The sequence below is a fragment of the Sceloporus occidentalis genome, unplaced genomic scaffold, assembly GCF_023333645.1.
Source record: "Sceloporus occidentalis isolate IW3139 unplaced genomic scaffold, rSceOcc1.0.p SCAF_3, whole genome shotgun sequence".
In the NCBI taxonomy this organism is placed as follows: Eukaryota; Metazoa; Chordata; class Lepidosauria; order Squamata; family Phrynosomatidae; genus Sceloporus; species Sceloporus occidentalis.
The window spans coordinates 62,791,228-62,816,948 of NW_028316983.1; the positions used below are offsets into that span (position 1 = coordinate 62,791,228).

Sequence of the window (25,721 nt, forward strand, 5' to 3'; positions counted from 1 at the left end):
CATTTTGCAGAACAAGAGTAGCAAATGGCAACACTTGAATTCAAAAAACTATACTGAGTTCACAAAAAATGGACTGTTATACAGTCGGCCCTTCTTATACACGGATTTTTTATACACGGATTTAAGCATACACGGTTTGAAAATGTTCCAAAAAAGTATAAATTTACCTTGATGTTCCATTTTTTATTAGGGACACCATTTTGCTATGTCATTATACTTAATGGGACTTGAGCATACACGGATTTTGTTATACACGGGGGATCTTGGAACCAAACCCCAGCGTATAACAAGGATCCACTGTACTTACATTTATATACAGCTGCTCCTGCAGCAAATAGGAGATCACCTTCTGTCATGAACAACCAAGCTGTATTATGTTCTCTAATAATACTCCACCATTCACAAAATATCAAATAATGAAAGTAACTTCTTTGAGCTTCTGCTATTAGTGTGATTCCACAGGTAGCAGACAGGGTTAACAGCTGAGATAGAAGAAAGGCTGCTCTGCCTAGTTTTCAGGCCATGGAACTGAAGGAAGACTTCCTTGTCTCACTGCCAGCTTCCCAGCTTCACAAATTAGGCAAGGATCCAAATTGTTCCAGCCAGCTCTGCCAAAATCCAGCCTTCCCATATAGAATTGAAATATGGAGTCATAAGAAATGGTGCTTCATAATTTCCCATTATGCAGTAGAATAGAGTTATATCTCTGTTAATAATGTTAGAGACACTAGAAAAGATGGAGAACACTGCCTCTTTATTTCAAAGGTATGGCTTGCTTGGCCTTGCAAAATGTAGGCAGGCAGGGAATTCTGCTTCCCTAAATCATGGTTAACACAGAGATGGCCCTGTGATCAAATAAAAATTGCATCAGAAGCTCGTAACCTGTTTTATCATATGCCAGTTAACTATAATTAAATTGTCCAAGTAATACTTTCTAAAACATCACTCAAACCAGCCACAGACTCATTGGCGGGTTATAGACCGCCCATTTGGGGCGGGCTGCACCCGCCCCTTTCCCCGGTGTATCAGGGCCTTAGCTGCCAGAATGGAGCTCCTTCCTGGTCTGAGGAAAGGGCGCACTAAGCGCCCTGGCGCGGACCGACGACGTCACGTCCGCGCCACCCCGTATAGAGGCGGCGCGGTCGTGACATCGTCATGGCGGCCCCCTTGTGAAAGGGGGGGCTGCCATTTTGTACGGACTCAGTCCATACTAGGGTTAGGGGGTGTGGAAGCACCGCACCTTCCTAACCCTAGTACGGACTGAGTCCGTACTTTAATGGCGGTCTGTAACCCGCCATTGTTTCTTCCTGACAATTACAAAGAATGTAGGCTTGAGGATGCTGGGAATTTTCTGTTACCTGACCCCTTAACAAAAGCACCATTTCCGGAGTACAGTGGAATATGCCAGAAAAGTAGGGATAGTTTAGTATATGCAGGCAAGCAGAACGTTTGTGTACAACTGAGTAGGTGGATAGTATGCATCCTGAATTTTTTTTTCTTTCTGGTGGTGATACGTATGTGATTCACTTTCTTTTATTACAAACAAAATGCAGTGTCCCCACATCATACGCAGGTGCACTATATGCGGCTTCCTGCTTATGTGGAAACTGCGCTACAATATAAACAATGGCGTGCATGCCCACCCATGCGCCGCACCACTGCTGCGTGCCCGCACCCCATTGTTTCCTATGGGGTGCGAGCATACGCAGATTTTCCCTTATGCGGGGGGGGTGGTGGTCTGGAATGAATCCCCTGTGTAAGGAGAGGGCCCACTGTATGCAGTTCTTTTTTGTCATGGGTCAAATATCACATGGAAGGGGGGGACTATTGCTGAGGCTGAGGTTAAGTTCTCAAACAAGGTATGCAGTATGCAGCCTTCACTGGCTGCTTACACCCTACACTGAGAGCCTAGTATCAAAGCTCCTCTCACTTGTCTTCCTAACATCACCTGCCAGCTGCGGTGGATATTAGGCTAGGGACATGATTCTTCCCACATCATGTATATTGTGATTTTGAAATGTGATTTTATTATTATTTGTATTTATTATAGTTTTTGCTGTAATCCGCCTTGATTCCTCTGAGAAAAGGCGGAATATAAATAAATTATTATTATTATCATTAAAATAATAATAATAATAGTTTTATTTATATTGCCCCACCTCTCCCTTTGGATTGAGGCGGGTTTACAACCTGATAAAACCATAAATACAATCATAAAATGCAATGCCGTAAAATACAATACTTAAAATACAATCACAATCCAGGAACAGTAAAAATTCAAAACATGCTACAGTGGTCAATTACAGGGAATCAGTCTGACAGATAACATGGTGTCTTAATCAGGATCAGGAGGGTATGCCCGTCTTGACAGCCCTCCTGAAAGTGTCCAAGACAGTAGTAAGACGGATCTCTTCCGGCAGGTATAAAGTACATCTACTTTATTTAAATATCTTAAATAACGCACTGTCAAATTTCAGAACAGGAGGAGGAGGAGGAAGGATCACAGTCTCCAAGTTTTGCATCTCCTTTGAACAACTCTCGCGCCCCTCCCTAGGTGTCCCATCCACCAATTGAGAACCATTTCATTACATTCAGCTGGCATATTAGTTGAGAAAATATTTTATACAAGCACCAAATAATCTCTTGGTTGGCATCTGTATCAAAATGCCCACTAACAGCTCCCCAGGCGCTGCTATTAAAGTTCAATTAGGGGCTATGCAGATTGCCCCAAAGGGGCGGCCTGCAGCCGCCCAAATTTTCCCCAGATCGGGGCCATGGCAACCGCATGCCGCGCCCCAATCTGGATTTTCCAGGGCACGATAGCCACAGCACTGTGGCTTTATGTGCTCCTTTGGTGCTGTGTTGTGCGGACACAGTGCCAGAGGAGGGCCATGACACCATGTGCCATGTGCTGCCGTGCATGGTGTCACGCCACCCTGAGGGTGGAGCCGGGCCATGCGTCGTATGGACGCTACTCCCAGACTCCACCTCCAACCTGGCCTTTAAAGCCAGTCTGCACAAGGCCTTAATCTCTGAAGAACAGTTCAAACTCTTTCAATGTATTCAGTGAGCATGTGAATCTTTATGCCATGAAAGAAATACAGTTGGTGCTTGGTATCCACTGGTGTTTGGTTCCAGGAAACACACCCCCGCCCCCCAGGGACACCAAAATCCATGGGTGCTCAAATACTATCACAGAGTAAAATGATGCCCCTTATATAAAATGGCTAAATCAAGGTTTGCTATTTGGAATTTATGGTTTTTTAAAAATATTTTCAAGCCCTGAATGGTTGAATCCGTAGATAAAAAGATCTGTGGATATGGAGGGCCAACTATGCAAGAAATTGTTTACTGCAACAGCTGATTATGGAAATGGGGTTTCTGTTAACCAAGCTCTGGAATGAGCCTGTTGGTATTCCAATGAACCGAGGAAAGAATGGTTGAAAATTGGGTATAGGCACCCACTATGAGCAATCCCTCCCCCTTGCTCCTTGGCCTGCTGTACCAGAGTTTATCCCATATAGTCCCACAATCTTCAGGAGTGGCTTCCTGAGGTGGGAAAGTCATATTCTACTTCACCTCCTTCTGCCAGCCCTTCTATGGATGAAAGCCAGTGTATTTCACTTAGTTCTTGGGCTTCCTTTGATATTCAAATGACTGAGAGTAGATGTTTGAATCTACTAGTTTATGAAACTAAATCTAGTTCCATGTTTTGATAGAACATATTGTTTGATGCCTTTTAAGTAGTCTACATTTTAAAGTGTGTATCAAAATGAGATTTGTATTGAAGTAGTAATGTCATACATTTTATGTTTCATATTTCCAACATTTCCTCTGGGTAATGAAACCCAGGGTAATGAGAGCCAGCATGGGTTGTGGGTTGAGCATTGGACGACGACTCTGGAGACCAGGGTCCAATTCCCTCTTGGCCATGAAACCTACTGGATGACTCTGATGTGTCAAAAAGCTTGGGGTGGTTGATGCTGTAAAAACTGCCAATTCCATGCACTTATCGTATGGCGGGAAGTCAAGAGGAGGAAGAGAAAGGAAAGAGAGCCAGGAGTGTTGGCATCCCAACATACAGACAGTCAGAGGAGGCAAAAGGCAAGAGGGCAGCTGGTATGGGAGAATGCCCATGGAGCACGGGGCCGTGGATGCTCAGGGTGTTGAGATGCTGACTGCAGCAGGCTGGGCCAGAGAGCTGAATTGGAGGATAAGAGAGGAGGGCAAGAAAAAGGCAGGAAGGATGATAATAATAACAACAACAACAACAACTATTTATTTATATCCCACCTTCCTCCCAGATGGCCTGAGGATCTATGGAGACAGAGAAAGACAGGACAGCTGGAAGGCTGGAGTCCCTGGAAAGAGGCATGGTTGGCAGGCAAACTGGGAGACAGGGACAAGACGACGGGTGGCCAGGAGGTAAGGCCTCAGGGAGAAGGAGTTAGAAGAGGCAGCCGAGTACTTGAGGGAAGTAATACTGTCAACCTGTTTTTTGAGGGAGCTTTTAGGTACCCAAAAGGGGGGAACAGAAATGGGGAGACAAGTGTGGAAGAGCCAGCAGTCCCACTGAAGATGGAGGAGGGGAAGAAAGGAGGGAGGGCAGAAAAAGTTTGAGTGGGAAAGTATCGAAAAGGAAGTTAGTAAAGATGGGAATCTATAGACCAAAGGGCAGGGGAAGGCTGGTGGGTCAGAGAAGAACAAGGAAAGTGACATCTCTGAAGGGACTTTGGTGTTGGGGTAAGAGAAAACCTCTGAAATGGAGAGGTTATCCCAAAGTTGTATACTGTACTTTAATTTTTCTAAGTTTTGTGTTCTTGCTTCTTCAGTATAATAAAGAAGTTATGCATATTTCCATTCTAGTGGCCAGACTGAAGGTTAAATGGAGCATTTGCACCGGACAGTCCTGCTACCCCCCACTGGGAGGGGCAGAGTCAAAAGAGAAGGCAATGAAACTGCCTCTGAACAAATCTTGCCATGAAAACCCAATGATAGGTTCACTTTAGGGTTGCCATAAGCTGGAAACAACTTGAAGGCACACAACACACAATGAGACATTAACATCAAAGAACATTATAATCAACTGGACAGGAACAAAAAAGGAAGGAAGAAAATCTGTTTGTCATCAAGTTTGTGCAATAGTTACTAGCCTTGTTCCACCATTAGCAGCATGATAACTGTATACTCCAGTGGAGAAACAGGTAAAGGAGAAGTATCCCTAAAAACATTTCAGTTTGCTTTGTTTTCCTACCAAAATTCAAAGATAGAGATTAGACTAGATTATTAGCAGATAGAGCAGAATGCAAAGAGCACTGGTCTGACAAAATCACTTCTTAAGGCAGATTGTACCTTTTCATGCCTTCTGAAGGACTATATCCTGGGAAAGGCTAAATAGTGTACATACATACTAATATTTTTAAAGAAAAATAGCACGTAGAGGAATTTCTCAAATATTTCAGAGATGGGGTCATTACTTGACAGGAAAACTATTCCAACAACAACAACAAAACATATAGATGTATCTTGACTGCTCTGCCAGGAAGTAGCACTAGACACACAGAGTTGGGGAAAGTTTTGAAGCAGTGGTCCAATCCGGGTTAATACTACATCTAAAGTGGTTAAAATGAAGCCTTTTGCACTGCTAGCCCTTGTGTAATAGTTCTGTTCCTGGTTAACTTAATTAATAATGCAAAAACAAGTTTTGGTTATTCAAAGATTGGATCCCCCCCCCCCGGTTGTCCGTTGTTGCTGTTGTGTGCCTTCAAGTAGCTTCCAACTAATGGTAACCCTAAATTGAACCTATCATGGGATTTTCTTGGGAGGTTTCTTCAGAGGGGGTTTGCCATTGCCATCCTTTGAGGCTGAGAGTGTGGCTTGCCAACAGGCCTCCCTGGAAGAAGAAGAGCCCTCCCTCTGGTCCATCTGCCTTGGTCCAGGCCTCAGAGGGAGAGAATAACTGCTGGACCTGATTCCCTCCCCCCTCACCATTCCCTTCTCCTTTTGTGTCGTGTCTTTTAGATTGAAAGCCTGAGGGCAGGGAACCGTCTATTATCCCCTCTGTTGTAAACCGCTCGGATTCCCAGTGATTGGGCGGTATATAAATAAATCCTATTATTGTTGTTGTTGTTGTTATTATTATTATTATTATTATTGCCTAAAGTCACACAGTGGGTTTACATGGCCGAGCCGGGAAGTAATTTTACTTTTTGTGTGTCAAATGGTTATCATTTTCTGGAGTGACTTCAGAAGTGCATACATGACCAATAAAGCAAACATAGTATTTGGTTATGTAACATGAACTTAGGAATTTGTGCCAGATCTTTATAAATCACAATGTAAAAACTCCTTCCTCATTGTAACACTATATTCCTCTTCAGAGCCAAGAATCTCTTTTAGCTGGCTCAAAATTCAATGAGTGTGGAGGCTCAAATCCATAATTTCTAAACTGACAGAAGCAGGTTGAGAGTGAGTAACAAAATGATTCTGGGCAGGATTCCGCATGGAGAACTAAAAATAGGTCTATTGGGGAAAGAAATAGAATTGGCCCAAAACCTAACATTTAACAAGAAGGGAGCAGTCTACTGGAATCACAGTAGACATACACAAGGAATAAAAATGCACAGCTTAAAGCAAAAGGGTGTGTTAATTCAGGCTGCTGATACATTTGTGTCAAATTAGGAAATGACACCTCTAAATGATAAGAACAGAGAAACATGACTAATTACAATGAAACTGAAATACAAATACACCTTGTAAATAATCAAATCCCTTACTCCAGAAACAATAATTACACTGCAATTTTTCAGAATGCAGATATTTTTTGACTTCACTACAATGAATGTATCAAAAACTCTAGAAGTGTTGAGATTTTTTAAATCAAGTAACACAATGTTATGTTAACATGTGACAGCCAGCATGGTGTAGTAGCTTGGCATTGGAGTATGACTCTGGAAACCAAGGATCAATTCCCTGCTTGGCCATGGATACCTACTGGGTGACCTTGGGCAAGTCACACACTCTCAGCCCCAGAAAACCCTGTGATCAATTTTCCGAAGGGCCTTCCACAGTTGGGAATCCTGGGGAACCTGTTGCCCTACAGATGGTGACTATCAACTCCCAACATCTTTGCCAATGCTCAAGAATAATAGGCAGCAGAATTCAACAACTTCTGGAGGGCTCTTCATGTCTCATTTATAAACATTAAATGCTAGCCACAGCAGGGTAGAACACTATTTTATTCTTGAGAAACTTAACTACAGAATTACATACAATTGCTTCTAGAATGCCTGCCACAGAGGACAACACAAGCAGCTAAACTGAGCCATGTACAACCTTCTTAACTTTCTTAAAAGATCCTGTAAAGTACAATCTCTCTTTGTCAGATAGAAAAATAATAACAGCAGCCATCTTCTGGCACTGCTATAATAAGTACACCGGGCCCTTAATATCTGCTGGGGTTTGGTTCCAGGACCCTTTTTGGATGCCAAAATTTGTGGATATTCACATCCCATCAAATACAATGGCACAGTAAAATGGTGACCTTTATATAAAATGGCAAAATCAAGATTTGTTTTTTGTAATATATAGTAATTTCAAGCGTTGGATGTCTTTTTAAATTATTTTTTTTTCTTGGGGGGAGAGAGCCAGGCTAGCTCCAACTGCCTGCCTGAAGAAGAAAAGCCCTCCCTTCAGCCACCATCTTGAGGGGAGAGAGGCCTGGCCTGAAAGACTAAGAGCCCTCTTCCGACCACCATCTTGAGGGGGAGAGAGGCCTGTTATGTTTGTTTGTTTGTTTTTTTACTTTGTATTGTACTTCCTGTTGTACACCGCTTTGATCTAATTTGGAAAAGCGGTATATAAATAAACATTATTATTATTATTATATCTGTGAATATCAAGGGCCAACTGTACCACCTATCAATATGTTATGTACTACATAATTACAAACATAGGTCTTCTAGACAATCTTATTAGAGAATCCAAAGCAAGTTTTTTCTTTGAATCTTCCCTGTCTTTATGGTTTATTCCATTGGTTCAGGATGCAGTGCTTTCAGTTCTAGCAACTGCTCAGATAGTTCTTGGACAACATTGGATGGCTAGCTTTCAAACACACAGCACCTTTTAAAAATTAAACTTTATGCTTTTAAGAGTGGTAAGACTGCAATTCTCTAAAAGTTTACCACCATCCATTTTTAACAGTTTGGAGTTCTGTGGTTTCGGCACTTCCCTTCAGCTGCAACAGGTATTTTAGGCAACAGTAGTTTCTCCTGTAACCAGTTGTTACAAATTCCTCAGCTACTTGGATAATGAGGTTATTGTCTCAGCAGTTCTAAAGGTAAACCTGATGAATTCAGTGCTGTCTTCAATAATGGTGTCGGGGTGCAAGTGATATACACAACAGATGGAGATAATAATCTCTAAAAGATAACTATACTGTAATTATACACCAGGAGACCAAATCTGGGAAACTCACAAAAAGGACATAAACCTGCATTGTTTCCTTTTTTCTGTCCTCTCTGGAATGTAGGTATACCCCCGTTAGCAGAGCTCATGTGTTCCTGGGCATGACTTCTTTAACAGAAAATTTGGTAGCAAAGGAAGAAATAACATGCAAAGAATAGTTTTATGGTTCCTGCACCATAAAAAAGAATAGTTCAGAGTTTTGACAAAATTATCCAAAATAAACAACATGTACACATGAAATACAACCAGATCAAGTAAATCTTGCATACTTAAATGAAAACATTTTAAACTTTCTGGGGACCATTTGAAAACTTCTTCCAAAATGTATCGAGAGATTTTTTTCCCCCTTTCACCAGCCTCTACTCTTCTTACGATTTGCATTTTGGTGGCCATACTTATCTATGCTTTTTAAACACTCTTGAGGGTGGTTACTGAGGCTTTCCCCTTGTTTCTCTGTTAAGATGTTCATGTATGCTTAAGTATCTCTCCAGGAATCTAATATGGGTCAGTGGGATTCCTATAGATGTGACTATGTGCTCAACTTGTGCATAAGTAAATAAACTGAAATACTCTTTTCCAAAATGCCATAAACATCCGGAAGTAATCTTTCTGCTCCAATCAAACCAAGACCAGGCAAGAGCTGGCCCTGGAGTCTTCTACCACCCATGGAAGTAAAGAATGCATGATGTATAATAGTATTTACATGGAACATAAGAAGCTGCTTTATCTTGAGTCAGCCAAGTGTCTTGACAAGTATTGTTAACAATCAAAGACAGGAACTCTACGATGTTTCAAGCAGGAGTTTTTCCAGTCCTGCCTGGAGATACCAGAGACTGAACCTGGATCACATATTAGGGGTTGGCAACTGCCGAAATCTCCAAGGTCTGGATTCTGAAGACTGCCCCCACCCACCACAACATTCACCCCATTTACTCCTCCAAAAGTGGTCACCTGCCTAAAGAGTTTGGAGCCAATTCCATGACATTTTTGTTCTCTCTGCAGCTGTTTTACACCCAGGAAACACCTTTTTCTAACCAGGAAGCAAACAGAAATTCTATTCTAGTTTACTTCTGATTAGAAAAGAGCTTTCCTGGACTTCAACAGCCAAAAAATAGAACAAAATTTCCCCCATGTCCTAAAGGGGCTCTTTAGTAGACTTTTATGGGGGGAGATGGAAAATTGGGTTGAGGGTCTTAAAAAGAGTGGGGAGGGGGTTGCATATAACCCTATAGTGTGCACTATATTTCACCACTGAGCTGCAATCTCTGCATCAAAGATTTCCCCTCTTAAAAGAATTAAGATTTACTGAATGAAAAGGACTTTGATCATCTGCATGTGTGGACTGGCCACAAAATAAAGCCTTGAATTTCCTAATCCTTCACTCTCACAGCAACGGAACAGCTATTTCCCTTCACTTGCCTGTACTACAGATAACTGAAGGGAGGAATTGAGTGTAAGCTAGGCAAAGAATAGATTTGGAATGCATCATAAAGAACTGGTTGCACCCATTAATCACCAGTAAATATTTTTAAGATAGTGGCTTAAGGCCAGTCCTGATATCACACGAATATCTTGGGGAAACCAGCAGTGACCCCAGCTTATAACAAAGGGCGGCAGGAAATTTGTTTGCAACTTCACCTATGATCTCCCTTCTCACTTCTCTGTGGAGGTCTATTTGTATTAAACCATCTTGCTTGATCACTTCCTTTTTCTCTTTCACTAACAAATATTGTTTCTTCTGGGCTTCAAAAAAGCCATTGTTGCTAATATCAAAACACCTCAAATCTCATGCTCTGGAAACTTTGAAGACCACACATTCTGTTACAGGTAAAAACAAAAAGAGTCAACACTGTGTTTCCATCTACTAAAAAATCCAAATAAACCTGCATCATAACACCTTTATCAGAGCCAAGGGAATATCATACTAGGCACAAAACAGCTTTTAAATTTCACAAAACACTTTCTTGCATTCAAACACTTTTGGGGCAAAAATGCCTCAAAAAGAAGGTAGGGAGAAAAAGAGGGTTGATAAAAGTCACTGAATATTTAGCTTCCATTCCCATTCAGGTAGATCAGTGCTTTTAGCTGATTTGATTCTAGTTCAGAAGCTAACTTGCTGTTATTCCTCTGTATATTGGACGCTGCGTAGAAAAAACAACAGGGGATAGCTATATCACCAGTGATGGGAGGGTAAACTTTGACAAATTTTTTTTTCTGAATTAGCAGTGAAATTTTACATCCTTATTTTCACTCTTATTGAAATGTATATCAAAACTAAAAACATAGCAATTTCATACACAATACAAATTAAACTATATGCCAATATGCTTGTAAGCCTTCACCAGAGCAACCTTCCCTTACTTCCCAAAATTCTGAATACACAAAGGCAGCCCCCCTTCACATGTGTTGGACTGCAATCTCCATCTTCCCCAGACAGCATAGCCCATGATGATGGATTATGAGTACGGATGCCATAATCCGGCTGCAGGTGGGGCAATCACGCTTTTGGTGGTGCTGGCACAGTTCCAGTCCGGTTTCGTGCCAAAAGCGGGACTGCCCCGCCTGCGGCCACCTCTGCCTCTGCACACGCCTTCTTTATGACCGCGGCTGCTCATGCAGCCGGCCGGGCACCCACTTCCGCGTCGGCCTCCTCCTCTGCCTCCTCCTTCTCCTCCGCCCCCTGCGCGCTCCCTCTGGCCACCAGCCACCCGTCTCCGCCTCCTTCTCCAACCTCCTCCTCCCCCCTGCACATCCCCCTGGCCTGCAGGGCTGTGTGCAGCTAGCTGGCTAGCCACCCACCTCCTCCTCTGCCTCCTCCACGATCGCGCCAAGCAGTTGCCCAGGCGCAGCCAGCGGAAGCGCGCGATTGGCCCGCTTGCGTGCCTGGGCCCTGGCCGCACGCCGGCCTCAAAAGGGAGCTGGTCCCCTTAAGGAGGCAGAGCCTCAGAAGGGGAGGAGGAGGAGGAGCCATGCGCAGGGCTAATGAGGAGGACTTCCCCCTCCTGAGTCTGGGGCTGAACAGCCCGCCCCTTCTCCAGGCCTGAGCCTGTGAGCACTGGCAGGGGGCAGGGCTGTTCCAGCCCCAGTCTGCCCCCATTGGCCAGCCAGGCTCCGGAGGAGGAGCTCCTCCTCTGTTGGGCCGGGCTGCAGCCAGAAAGGGCCATTTCCTTTGCCCTTTTTTGGTGCGGAGGAGGAGGAGGAGGAGGATGAAGAGGCGGAGGGGGGGAGGAGGTGAGTGGCCAGTTCCAGAATGAATGTTTTTTATTTTTTAAAGTCTATTTTTAAAGTGCATTTTTAAAGTCTATTTTTTAAAATCCATTTTTTAAAATGCATTTTAAAGTCTATTTTTTAAAGTGCATTTTTAAAGTGTTTTTAAAGTACATTTGTAAAGTGTATATTTTAAAGAGCATATTTTAAAGTGCATTTTCCCAAGTGCCTTTTCTGTGTGTTTTTGGTGCTTTTAATGCTAACAAGTCTCCCTTGTTTTGTCAATGATAGTGTGGTGATGATGATGATGATGATGATGCAATAAGCCTCTGAAATATGCAAGAGGCCATGTTAAGTAAAGCCATGTGAAATGCCCAAATGTGCTGTTGTGTGTGTTTTGGAATGGAGGGGGGGTGATTTGGCCAGAAAGGGGAGTACATTTTTGTCATCTGTCTAGGAATAATGCCAAAATGTCCTCCATTTTGATGATGCCTAAGAAACATGCATTTATATTAATATTTTTTTAAAAAATCATCAAATTTTTTCACATGCCCTCCATTTTTTAAAAAAGCATCCTACATTTGAAAATGTTGTCCTACATTTGTCCCGGTTTGGAGGTCATGACTTATGGCAACCCTAATTATGGGCCATCCTTCAAAACGTATTTTGAAACCATTGGCTTAGAGAAAAGTTGTGCTCAGTTTAGGTTCCTTGAAACTAGCCTGAATTGCTAAGTACTGTAAAGATTGACCACATTTTAGTAATCATTTCAAACACGAATATCTAGAATTTATGTATCTTATTCAGTTAGATTTGTTTTTTCCTTATCAATCTTCCAAACATGCAGAGCAAAGTCTGGAGAATATATAGGACTGTATGGAGAAAGGAATGAAACATCTTTCTGTAACAGCAGTATCTGCTTTTCTTTTGGGCACAGGTGGGCAATTGTGGGAGAGGTGGAAAGAGATCAATTTTTCCCCCAAGACTCCCCTGAAGGCTACACTTCACTTCCAGAATATTGAAATCTCTCTTATTCTCTGCTCCGTTTTCCAAAATGAATTTCTTCAAAATCCATTGAGTAGTTTGGGATAGGATGAGGTCTGGTGTAACTGTGGAAGTGGGCTGGCAATATTTGTGAATTTTCACAGGTTTGGGGAGGGCTTTCCCAGGAGGGACGTCTTTCGGCATGACTATGGCCAAAAAATGACGCAAAAATCGTTTTTAAAAAAAAACGGATGAGTAGGTGGGAGGTTTAGAGGACTGGTGGGGGACTTCGTTTGCCACAAACAAGGATGGCATGGGGCCCAAAGACCACAATTTTCCAGCCCTGGTTTAGGGAAATCAAGAGGGGTTTTTTATTACTGTTATACCACTGAGGGAGGGGAAGGCAATTATTATACAGCAGCAAAAAGACCATATTGTGCTATATAATAAGTAAGACACATTTTGCAGAGGACAAAGAGTATCCCATTCTTACTGGCCTCAAATAGCTCTCCTGAACTTGTGCCTATTGAACCATATTATTGGTTATTTTGAATGAAGAGGAAGTCTATGGGCTTGAGTTTGGTTCAGGTTCATGGCCTTCAAAAGATTTTAGGTACAGTTCTGGTCGACTGAGTAATGACTTTCTTTGATTTGTTCTTTGAGATGGAGCTTAGTTTTCCAGTTGCTCCAAGGCAGCACGTTGGAAGTTCAAAAGTTATAATCTTACAACAGTTATTCAGAACACTCTTTGGAGAACTAACTCTTTCATTTTGTGACCAAGTAAAAATTATACCATGAAGCATGAACATTTTCCAGGTGGAAATAAAAATCTATTATATTATTCATTTATGCCATAATGAATATTATAGAAGGCCTATTAAGCACAATTTTGGTCACCTAAGGTTTGCAGAGAAACAATACAAACTTAAAATAGCTTAAAAGTACCTGTAGTACCAGGAACACATCAGGTCAATGAGTAGATAGAATCAAATCCATAAAATTATATCCAAAATATGTTCTAGAAAAGGTTTTTTCAGAAACATAAATCTCTCTCTCTCTCTCTCTCTCTCTCTTTTCTTTTTCTTTTTTGGCAGGGGGCTGGGACACAAATATGTTCTGTATGGCAGGAATATGCAAACAAACATCTCAAAATCAACCCACTTATTTTAAGGAAATTTCCATATTCTAAATGAAAAGGAAGGGAAGGGAAGAAGGAAGCTAGCAGCAGGAAGGGAAATGAGAAACTTACTCCTCAATAATATTTTGAGCATAGCCTTAAAAAAGAGAGACTTGAAATTAGTTTACTATACAGAAGAGATTATATCTTACAGATTTTTCAACCTGAACTGAAGAAGTTGATATCAAAAATAATATTACAGGTACTTAGACAGAAATTATAATAGCACAAATCAAACATTGAAATACGACACTAACCCTGAAAACAATCAGACTGGAAATCTCACCAGACCATTAGCTAAACACTGTATCCAAATGATCATCACCAGCTCATGTATCATGTAAGCTTGCAGACAAGCTGTTGTTTGGGTGAGAAGCAGGAAATGAAGAAGCAGCTCCCTCAGATGCAAATTACAAAGCAAGCCGAAGAATGATTGAGTACCAAAATCCCTTTAAAGAAGAGAGATACAGAAACTGCCAAGAGGCAGAAATATCTTTTTAAAATAATAAAAATGCAACAGTATGCATTGCTATAGCAACTACCAAAGGAGGCTCACACTACTATCTCCAGGTTGCCATAATAGTTACTTTTATGGGCCCCAAGCAGCTTTTTCAAGCTTTTGGCTTTCTTCCCTTCCCCATCACTTTTGGCTTTCTTCCCCACCACTATAGTGGTGTTTAGTTTGGCTCACAGTGTGTTGGCAAAACAGCAACAGGACAGGGAGCTAAAATTGGAAGTGACACCTTGATGTGTGTGATATTATAGACACACATATTTCATTTTGCAGTGGGACAGTGTACATTGTATATGTAGTCTTAATCTGTGAAATGGAACGGGGTGTATGCACATGTGTGTGAGAAAAACAATATGAAACTTCCAGGTTGGAAGGTGCTCAACGAACTACTGGAGAGAGCAGAGTATAAGTCAGTGGTTCTCAACCTTCCTAATGCCGTGACCCTTTAATACAGTTCTTCATGTTGTGGTGACCCCCAACCATACAATTATTTTCATTGCCACATGCAAATATGTGTTTACCAATTGTCTTAGGCGACCCCTGTGAAAGGGTCGTTCCACCCCTGAAGGGGTCCCAACCCACAGGTTGGGAACCACTGGTATAAGTAGTGCTGTGGCTAATGATGCAACTAAACTCAAGCCAAAAGAATGTTCAGCTCTTGATGTGCTCAGAAGTGAAAGGAAAGTTCAAAGTTGCACAACGCATATTAAAGGAACATGGAATGTGAGATGCATGAATCAGAGAAAGCTAGACACAGTAAAATAAGAAATGGAATGTAGAAACACTGCAATCCTTGGGGTGAGCAAGCTAAAGAGGACAAGAATGGGACATTTTTTGAGTCTGATAATTACATAGTATTTTACTCTGAAAATGAAAGTCTCAGAACAAGAGGGGCAGCATTAACAGCGAGGAGAGATGTGGCAAAAACTGTCAAAGGATATAAGGCAGAGACTGAAAAGTATTGGCAAGAGTTCAGGGAAGATGCATCAAACCATAATCTAGGGCGCATTACAGACCGCCCAAAGGGGCGGCCTGTATCCGGCCCTTTCCCCGCCGGATCGGGGCCTCAGCTGCCACAGCGGCAGCCTCTGAGGCCCCGATCCACCACTTTCCAGGCTGTGGGGAAGCAGCAAAAGGCCACTTCCCTGCGGCCTGGAATGGGGTGTCCTTGGGGCTTCATGCCCCAAGGACACCCGACGGCGGTGGGGACGCTGAGAAAGGGGCCGCTCAGCCCCTTTCTCATTTGCATCGCTGGCACAGCTGTGTAGAGGCTGTGCCAGCAATGCAAATCCTGGAAGGAGCTCCAAAATGGAGCTCCTTCCTGCGCTGCAGAAAGAGCGCCCCAGGCGCCCTCGCGCAGCGCCGGGACGTCACTTCCGCGCCGCCCCGTTTGGAGGTGGCGTGGTGGTGACGTCCCCATGGCAGAGCCCATATAGAATGGGCACCACCATTTTGTACATCCCCAGGATGTACTAGGGTTAGGTTTAGGACGCCCTTTCCTTACCCTAGTATGTCCTGGGGACGTACTTTACGCCCATCTGTAACGGGCCTAGGTTTATGTTCCCACTACAGAGGCAGAAGAAGAAGAAATTGAAAGGTTCTAGTCTGGAATCCAGAACACAATAGAACTTGCTTTTGATTACAGACAATTGGAATGCAAAAGTAAGAAACAGAGCAGATTGTAGTACAGACCAAAAATTGCTAATATATAAAAAAATTAGAGTTAAGCTAAAAAAGACTAAACCAACCATTGTTCCAAAATACAACCTGAACCCAATGAACTCTGGACTGAAATTAGAGATATTGTCAGAGAGGAATGCAAATTAAAACTACAGTATTTGCAGCCAAAAAGAAAAAGAAGCCTCAATAGATGACAGATGAAACTTTTCAAGCAGCTAAGGTCAGACAAGAAGCAAACATAAAAAGTGACAGAAATAATATCAGAACCTTGACTTCTGCACAGGTACAAAGAGAACTACTGTAATATAATCAATGCAGAGAAATAGAAAATTGTGTTGCCCATAGTAAATGGTCCAGAAAGCACTGTTACTGGACACTGCATGAATTTGAACAGTACATATAATGCAATTGCTCACAACCATGTAATCTCTCAGCTATCAATGTTACTCCTCTACCTGCACCTTCCTCTCTCTTTGCCCTTGCCCTTAAAATAGGCTGTAAACTGAAGGTGAGAGACAGTTTGATGGTATAGCAGTTTACGTGTTGGACTAGGACCCTGGAGATCAGGGTTCAAATCCCTGCTTGGCCATGGAAACTTACTCAATGACCTTGGGCATGTCATGCTCTCTCAGCCTCAGAGGGAAGCAAAGGCAGACTCTCTCTGAACAAATCTAACCAAGAAAATCCTGTGATAGGTTTGCCTCAGGGTCTCCCTAAGACAGAAACTACTTGAAGGCACACAACAACCAAACAAAACTAAAAATACCAGCTGATTAATTATTATATTGCAGTCACAAAAAATTGTGAATTAAGTTTGCCTTATAACAGGAAACATCATTCTCTTTTGTTTCTCAAAAAGCTTCATGTGTTGTGCAAGCCTAGTCACTATTTTAAAATATATTTTGACAGTTCTGATCCATGTTCTTCTGTTCTCCAACAAAATAAGAACAGATGGAGAAACAGAAATACTTACATTAACAGAACTGTACTTTGATTTTTGCCCAATTTCCTAAGCAGCACTATGAGTCACATAATTCATTCACTGCCAAGCTGCAGACAAAACATTTACATTAACGTCTTCACATGTTCTTTTGCAAAATGCCAAAACCTGTATTACCTTCAGCCCAAAGATATTAAAAGTTTGCAAATATCAAATTTACCATAGCAGGCCCAAAACATGAAGCTATGGTTCAAATTTTACACTGAGCTTTTCCAATGGTTTTTCCAAAATACTGCTCTTTTCATATAACAAGCATGTCTACATAATGCTTACATGTAATTGTGGAGATAGCATAATTACTTACACAGTTTGAATGATACATGCTACAAGAATGTTACATTTTAGCAATATGAATGGAAGTAAGTTATAGGTAAAAGGAAATTACCATCCGCTAATACAATCACAATAAACTTGTCATGTGGAATACAGCTGTACAGTTGTCACTTTTTTGTGATTTGTTTTATTTTATTCTTGCACTGTTTGGACTTTTACATTCATTTTAAAAAAATAATTTTATGGATAAAAATTAAACAAAGAAACATATTCAAAATTAATGTTCACCTACATTGACTATCAATGGCAACTAGTGTTATTATAATGGTTGTAATACAGTCAGTGTGGTGTAGCAATTTGGGTGTTGGACTATGACTCTGCAGACCAAGGTTTCAATCTCTGGTCAGCCCTGGAAAACCACTTGGACAAATCACACTCTCTCAGCCTCAGAGGAAGGCAAAGGCAAACTCACTCTGAACACTTCTTACCAAGAAAAACCTATGCTAGGTTCACTTAGTGTCACCGTAGGTCATTAACAACTTGAAGGCACACAACAACAATATAATATAGCTAGTATTAGTGTATTCACAAACATGCATACCTATGATACTCTGTGAGTCATCATGTTTACTTCTGATCAGGTTTCCTTGCTGAATATAAGCTCTGATGCAGTACAGCAGGGATGTTCATAAGCGATTCGCCAGATGCTGCTGCAGTATGACTCCCATCAACCCTAAGAAAAGGCTATGTTGACTAGAATCGATGGGAGTTGCAATCCAACAACATATGGAGGATCTCACATTCTGTGTCCCTGCTTTACAGTACCATCATGAGTTGATTCTTCTAAAAATACATTGCAAACAAGAACCAGTGTGATTTATCATTAAGCTATTCACTAGGATTCAGGAAAATCTGTTCCAAATGCCCAGGCAGTCAACAAACGCACTGAGGCAGCCACTGCCTCTCCTAATCTAACTCACAGCATTGCTGGAAACAAACAAGAACAAGAGGAAAAGGGTATATATGATGATATTAGTACCTTGGAAAAACTGGAGAGACGTGTAACAAGTAAATAAAAAAGTGAAGGGGGAGGTGTCCAAGGGGTGTTGTGGGTGTTCCCAGCTGTAAGTTGCTTTGGTTCACACTGAGGGCCCCTTATGTTTCAGTGCCAGTAAACAGCCTTGTTCGGAGGTAAACAGCCATGGCTGAAGCCTTCCCCTCTATTCCTGCCAACAATGGTGCATTCTCTTTCTTCTGCGCCTGAACATACAGCCATACTGTTTTTAGACACAAAGAGGGACAAGGAGGAGCAGGATGATGGCTGTTTCTCTTCACCCATTCCCATAATGTGTGGACAAAATATCATGCCATTATGGGGGAGTACTGCAGTAAAGGAAAATAACATGATTAGGGCACATGTTAACTGATGACATGGAAAAGTCTTAGCCAACAGCCTCTTGAATGTTCTTTCACTTCCCTATGTCTTGGTTTTTTAGTCAGTATTATGAGCAAAAGGTAGCTTTTTAACCATTTGGGGACTTAAGATTCTCAGATGAATTACCACACCAGATTTTGTATGTGAAGATGTCATGTGATGTTTTAAAATATGGAAAATACTATGATAAAAGCAAAAGTGACTTTTTAGCAAGGTATGTATATACCATAACAACTGATATGTGGAGTTATATACTAGGATGGCTGGTCAATGCATTCATTACACATTTACAGGAGAAACACTTGCAAATTACTGCTGCTTAAGCAGAGGAAAACTGGGCTAAAAGCTTAATTTTGCAACATAAAGTTCACCATTTCTGTTTAGCAACTGGTATGCAGAGTCCATACAGCAACAGAGACAGTGAACTTTTATGTTGCAAGATTAAGACTGCAGCCCAGGTTTCTTCTATTTAAGCAGCAGTAATTTGCAATGGTCCTTTCTCCCATAAACACATAAAGGATGTATATACAGTAAATCTTACTGGTTCTTGGTTGCAATGTGTTTTTAGAAAAATCTACTCATGTTAGTACTGTACTATAAAGTAGGGATAGGGAATGTGAGATCGTCCAGATGTTTCTGGATTGCAAGTCCCGTCAATTCAAGTCAACACAGGTCCAAAACACACTGCAGAAATAATTCAGTTTGAAACCTCTTTAACTGTCTTGGCTCAGTGCTAGGGAATCCTGGGAATTGTAGTTTATTGTGGCACCAGAGCTCTCTGACAGAGAAGGCTAAATGTCTCACAAAACTACAGTCCCCAGGATTCCCTAGCATTGAGCCAGGGCAGTTCAAGCGGTCTCAAACTGGATTATTTCTGCAGTGTGCTTTGGACCATAGTCAGCCTAGTATCTAACTTCCTCAAGCCCCTTGCATTTTCCCTACAGTATCAGACAAGTTAGAATGAACCACTTGTTCTTTCCATGTTACTAACTGCTCATGATCTTCCCCTCTCTATACGCCAACAGTAGCTACCCTAAAAAATGTCAATTACGTCATGTCACCAATGCTTAGTACAGGAGGAAAAATACACACCCAGTTAGTATCCCACAATAGCTCCGGAGCACCAAGGGAAAACTAAACAAACAAGCCTGGGAAGAGAGAATGTTTCTGAACAAACTGGGTGGAGGATCCTCCTCAGGCCCTTTTCTGGGACAAGGCAAAATGAGAAGACGGCCAACCTCCTTTTGCTCTGTGCAAATGTTAGCCTTCTCTGGAGCAGAAGAAAAATCCCAGGGAAGCAATATATATGCATGTGCAAAACAATAAAATGGAAAAAAGAAATACAGTTTGCCCTCTATATCCAAGGATTCTTTATCTACAGTTTCAACCATTCAAAACTTGAAAACATTTTTTTTTAAATTATAATTCCAGAAAGCAAACCTTGATTTTGCCATTTTATATAAGGGACATCATTTTACTATGCCACTGTATTTAATGGGAATTGAGCACCCATGGATTTTGGTATCCATGGAGGATCCTGAAACCAAGCCCCTGTGGATATCAACTTCATAGAATCATAGAGTTGGAAGAGACCACCAGGGTCACCCAGTCCAACCCCCTGCCATGCAGGAACTCACAATTAAACCTCCCCCGAGTAGCTTCTCCTCAGCAAACACAAGAACAGCCATTTAAAATTAATGCAGTATGTTACCACTTTAACTGCCATGGCTCTATTCTATGGAATCCTAGGATTTGTAGTTTGTTGTGGCGCCAGAGCTCTCTGAGATGCAGCTAAACATCTCACAAAACTACAAATCCCCAAATTCCTTCCACAGGATTGAGCCAAGGCAGTTAAAGAGGCAACAAAGCTGCCTTAATTCAACATGGCTTTATTACTTTATTACCCACCGATTCTTCACCATCCATGGCTTGAAAATGTTTCTAAAAATTATAATTCCAGAAAGCAAATCTTGTTTTTTGCCGCGTTATAAAAGGAGTTCCATTTTGCTACACCATTGTCGTTAATGGGACTTGAGCGCCCATGGATTGTGGTCCTGGGACCAAACCTCAGAGGATAATACCACAAGGGCCCACTGTAATAACAGTAGCAGGTCAAACCTGGAAGATTAAATGGCAATAGGAAGATGCCAAATGGGGAAGAAAGGCAGAAAAGAGAGAAGGGAGAAAAGCAGCAGGGCAGAAAATTAAAGGAGAGATTAGCAATGGCCCCCAAACTGTGCTCTTGAAGGGACTGTGGACTCCAGATCCCAGAATCCCAGACTATTAGCTTCTGGAGCTGAAGCCCCAAATCCCTTCAAGAGCACAGTTTGGGGGCCACTGATCTAGGGAAAAGAGGAGCCAGGAGTGGTTTGAGGCTTGGATTAGGGCTCTGAAAAGACCTGGGTTCGAATCCCACCTCAGCTGTGCTGAAATAAAGGAAATGAATAAAATAAATAAACAAACAAATAAATAAATGGTGATGATGATGAATCCCACTCTCAAGCAAGTCACACTCTCTCAGCCTCAGGGGAAGGCAACAGCAAGAAAGCCCCCATGAGACAGTTTGGCTTTAGGGTGGCCATAAGACAGGAACGACTTGAAGGCACCCAACAACAACAACCACAAGCACCCTGTGTCCGGTCCTCAACTGTGATCTTGAAGGGATTGGGGACTCCAGCTCCCATGATCCCAGTCTATGGGCCAACATGGCTGAGGCTTCTGGGAGCTGTAGTCCACAAACACCTCTTCAAGGGCACAAATTGGGGAGCACTGCATCAAGGGAGGGAGGGAGGAAGGGAGGGAGGGAGGGGGAAAGGGGAGAGAAAGGAGGCTGATCCCAACCCAGGAGCCTTTAAATCGGAAATCTTTGAAGGCAGCAGCCAAGGGAAGAAGCAATGGCGGGGCGCTCACCTGGAGAGGTGCTTCAGGATCTGCTTCTTGATGAGGCCAGCCATAGCCGGCCAGGGACGCCGGGCGAGGGCCCTCTAACGGCCCCGGCGCCCCGTCAGGCCGCCTGCCCCGGTGCCTCCGCCGCCGCCGCCTCCCGCCATGGCCTCTGGCCCGCCTCCGCCAGCCGCCATCCCGCCTCCAGGCCTCGCCTGCCTCGACGCGGCGGCGGCGGCGGCGGCGGCAGAGGGAGAGCGCCCTCTGTTGGCTCACAGCCTCCCGGGCCTCCCTCCGCGGTTGCCAAGGCAACGCAGGCCTAGGCCGCATCCGCACTCCAGCATCCAGACTCCGCTTCACTGGCTGCTTTCGAATAGGGCCCCTGATGCCGACCTTGATTGGACCGACCTTTAACGAATTAATGTCAGGGCATCAGAGTTATTATAATCATCACAATGGCTCCGATAAAGCCCTGGTATTAATCTTGTAAGCCGCCTCGACTGCATTTTGTAGAGGCGGGATATAAATAATTTATTATTATTATTATTATTAATTAGTTAACTAGTGAAGAAAAATACACACACACACACACACATATATATTAGCTAGTGTACTTATTGTATATTTTTAAAGGTTGTATGCCACTTTGTGGTAACAAAAAGGGATATAAATTAAAGTTTTTTTACAGCATATATATTTATATATATATATATATATAGTGCTTTGGACTATATATTAAGATTATAATATGTAGATACTGTGTATATATACATTAATAATGATAATACTATGAATTTATCTTCTCTAACTGGGATTCCACATGCTGAGTTGCCCTGATAAAGATGAGTTAAATGGGTAGCTCTGGTGCCACAACAAACTACCTTTCCCAGAATTCCATAGCCTGAAGCCATGGCAGTTGAAGTGGTCTCAAACCAGATTATTTCCACAGTGTGGCTACAGCCTGTCAGGCACAACCCTTCTTCTATGCATGGGGTGGATGGGGGGACAGGGGCATATCCCTATAACAACGTTTATTGAATTATTTTAGACCAAATGGCTGCTCAAGGAGGATGGTGTTTGAAATCTGAAGTGGAGCTCAGGAAGAACTGGGAGCACCATGTTTTAAAGTCGGTCACTTCCACACTGGAAATCACATAGAGGAGCCTGACTATTATCCACACTTTCACACTGTGTAATAATAGTAGTATGAATCCTTGGGTTTGTAGTCTAGGGAGGTACTAGAGCTCTCTGAGAATTATTCCCCCACTTATTGGAGAACCCAGGATTCCACAGGACTTTGCCATGGCAGTTAAAAGCGGCTTAAAACCTTGGCTCAGTACTAGGGAATCCTGGGAACTGAGTTTATTGTGGAACCAGAGCTCTCTGACAGAGAAAGCTAAATGTCTCACAAAACTACAGTTCCCAGAATTGCCTAGCACTGAGCCAGGGCAATTAAAGCGGTCTCAACCCGGAGTATTTCTGCAGTGTGTTTTGGACCTTGGTCTCCTTCCTCAGATGCATGGAGTAAGTGTTGCCTAGGAAGGCAACTTATCAGAGATAGTTTTGATTTCTGCAGATCTATTGCTGCAGGAGGGAGAACAGTGGAACAATAACTTGACTGGGTTACCTGGAAAGTTGCATCTTTGTGGATATGTGTACCAGAGGTACAGATTGTGAGACTTAAATATTTAAGCTTCCTGACCTGGGGGGTGGGGCAGGCAATCAGTTGCTTGTACATATATTTGAGGGATATTTGTATAATTCCCTTAATTTGCTAATAAAGAATTGCCATACCAGGTCATATTCACAGCTCAGTTGATAAGAGTGCTTTCTTGCACAAGTAACCGTCAGTTGCATTTCAGATTAGGTAAGTATGGCAGGAATTGTTTAGGAAGTACTGAAGATTACATTTCTGACCACACACGTCAGGGTTTAAAGAAAGCAAACGTGACTCATTTTAAAGGCAGGTCACTTGCTGCTTTGAGGAAGGCATTGGAATATCAGTCTTCCATGACTAAGATTCTACACTAAGGACAAGTAAGTAGTCATGCATACCTCAGATCAAAGAACATCAGCATTGTCCAAAGCTCATTAACTTTAGTGATTGCATCTGTTCACATTAAAGCATGGCTGGTGGCCATGCAGTCCGAGCCTTGCACAATCAGAAGTCCATACTGTCATTTACATTCCACTATCCCACTTCAGAATGGAGTGCAGGGGTGTGGATAGGCAACTCCCTGCACCTCTAGTCTGTATAGTGACTAGTGAGAAATGCTGCAAGTTGCTGTCCAAGAACATATATAACATATGAAGAGCTACACAATTCCCATCCCTTGTGCAGTAGTAGTTTTCCACTCCTCCAGTGGTTTTTTAGTCAATCTGTAAGAAGTGCCTGCACAGCAAAGCATCCCTTCAGTTTACAGAAACATTTGGCTTATGTTAATACCTGGCTCAATATTTTAGCTCCTGCTGTTGCAAAAACTGTTTTAAATTTTATGGTTTGCTTTTAATTGTATTGTTTGTTTTCTTGTTGCATTGGAGGGATTTTAGCTGAAAGGCAGGATATATATTTACCAAATAAATAGTGCATATTTTGTGAAATAGGCAATCCACATTGATAGAGTCAACTCTACTGCTAATCAGCATATGCCAACAAATATGGAAAACAAAACGATGGCCAACAGATTGGAAGCGATCAATATACATCCCCATCCACAAAAAGGGGAGACGTAAGAGACTGCAGCAACTACAGAATCATAGCACTGATCTCCCATGCAAGCAAAATCACGCAAAATTCTGCAACATAGACTCCAACTATACATGGAGAGAGAAATCCCCGAGATTCAAGTGGGATTCAGGAAAGGAAGAGGCACTAGGGACCACACTGCAAACATAAGATGGTTCCAAAAGAAAATCAGTATGTGATTTATAGACTATAACAAAGCCTTTGATCGCATAGATCATGAAAGGCTATGGAATACCCTTAAAGACATGGGAGTGCCAACACATCTAATAGTCCTGATGACGAATCTGTACTCAGGACAAGAGGCTACTGTTACGGAGAAACAAAATCGTTCCCAATTGGCAATGGGGTCAGTCAGGGCTGTATCCTTTCATTCTATCTGTTCAACTTGTATGCAGAACATATTATAAAAAAAGCAGGCTTGGACACAGAAGAAGGAGTCATAGGCCCATTACAGACTGCCTAAAAGCGGCGGTCTGCCGCCGCTGCCGGTTGCTGCATCTGGGAACTGCAGCAGCCAAACCGCACGGTTCCTGGACGCAGCAAGAAAGAAGCGCCGAAATGGCGTTTCTTTCTGCGCCCTGGAAGTGGCGCCGCAAGGCACTAGTCACGCACTTATGGCGTCACTTCCGCTGCGCGACGTCCGGACGCTTTGCATCCGCGACGTTAAAATGGCGCCCCCCCCGTGTGGACAGGCATGCCATTTTGTACGGACTCGGTCCGTACCAGGGTTGAGGGGCATCCGGAAGTGATGCCCCTTCTCAACCCTAATACGCCCCTTCCTAACCCTAGCACGCCCCTTTGGCACGTCTGTAACGCGCCATAGAATCATAGAATCATAGAGTTGGAAGAGACCGCAAGGGCCATCCAGTCCAACCCCCTGCCATGCAGGAAATCACAATCAAAGCATCCCCAACAGATGGCCATCCAGCCTCTATTTGAAGACCTCTAAAGAAGGAGACTCCACTACACTCCGAGGAAGTGTGTTCCACTGTCAAACAGCCCTTACTGTCAGGAAGTTCCTCCTAATGTTGAGGTGGAGTCTCTTTTCCTGGAGCTTTCATCCATTGTTCTGGGTCCTAGGCTCTGGAGCAGCAGAAAACAAGCTTGCTCCCTCCTCAGTATTACATCCCTTCAAATATTTAAGCAGGGCTATCATATCACCTCTTAACCTTCTCTTCTCCAGGCTAAACATCCCCAGCTCCCTAAGTCTTTCTTCATAGGGCATGATTTCCAGACCCTTCACCATTTTAGTCACCCTCCTTTGGAGTGAAAATAGGAGGAAGGAATATCAACAATCTAAGATATGCATATGACACCATAGTACTAGTGGCAAACCTCTCAAACCTGGAGCAACAA

At 42.6% G+C, this 25,721-nt stretch overlaps 1 protein-coding gene across 2 annotated transcripts in view; it reads right to left on the reverse strand.

Annotated features, from left to right (window-relative positions):
* Positions 1-21,759, reverse strand: part of BLTP3A (bridge-like lipid transfer protein family member 3A) — a 75,754-nt gene extending 53,995 nt beyond the window's left edge. For both annotated transcript variants that reach the window (XM_089514689.1, XM_089514688.1), the window contains exon 1: positions 21,647-21,759. In XM_089514689.1, coding sequence (XP_089370815.1) covers positions 21,647-21,690 — 44 coding nt within the window. In that variant the 5' untranslated portion in view covers positions 21,691-21,759. The remainder of the gene's footprint in view (positions 1-21,646) is intronic.
* Positions 21,760-25,721: the final 3,962 nt, after the last annotated feature.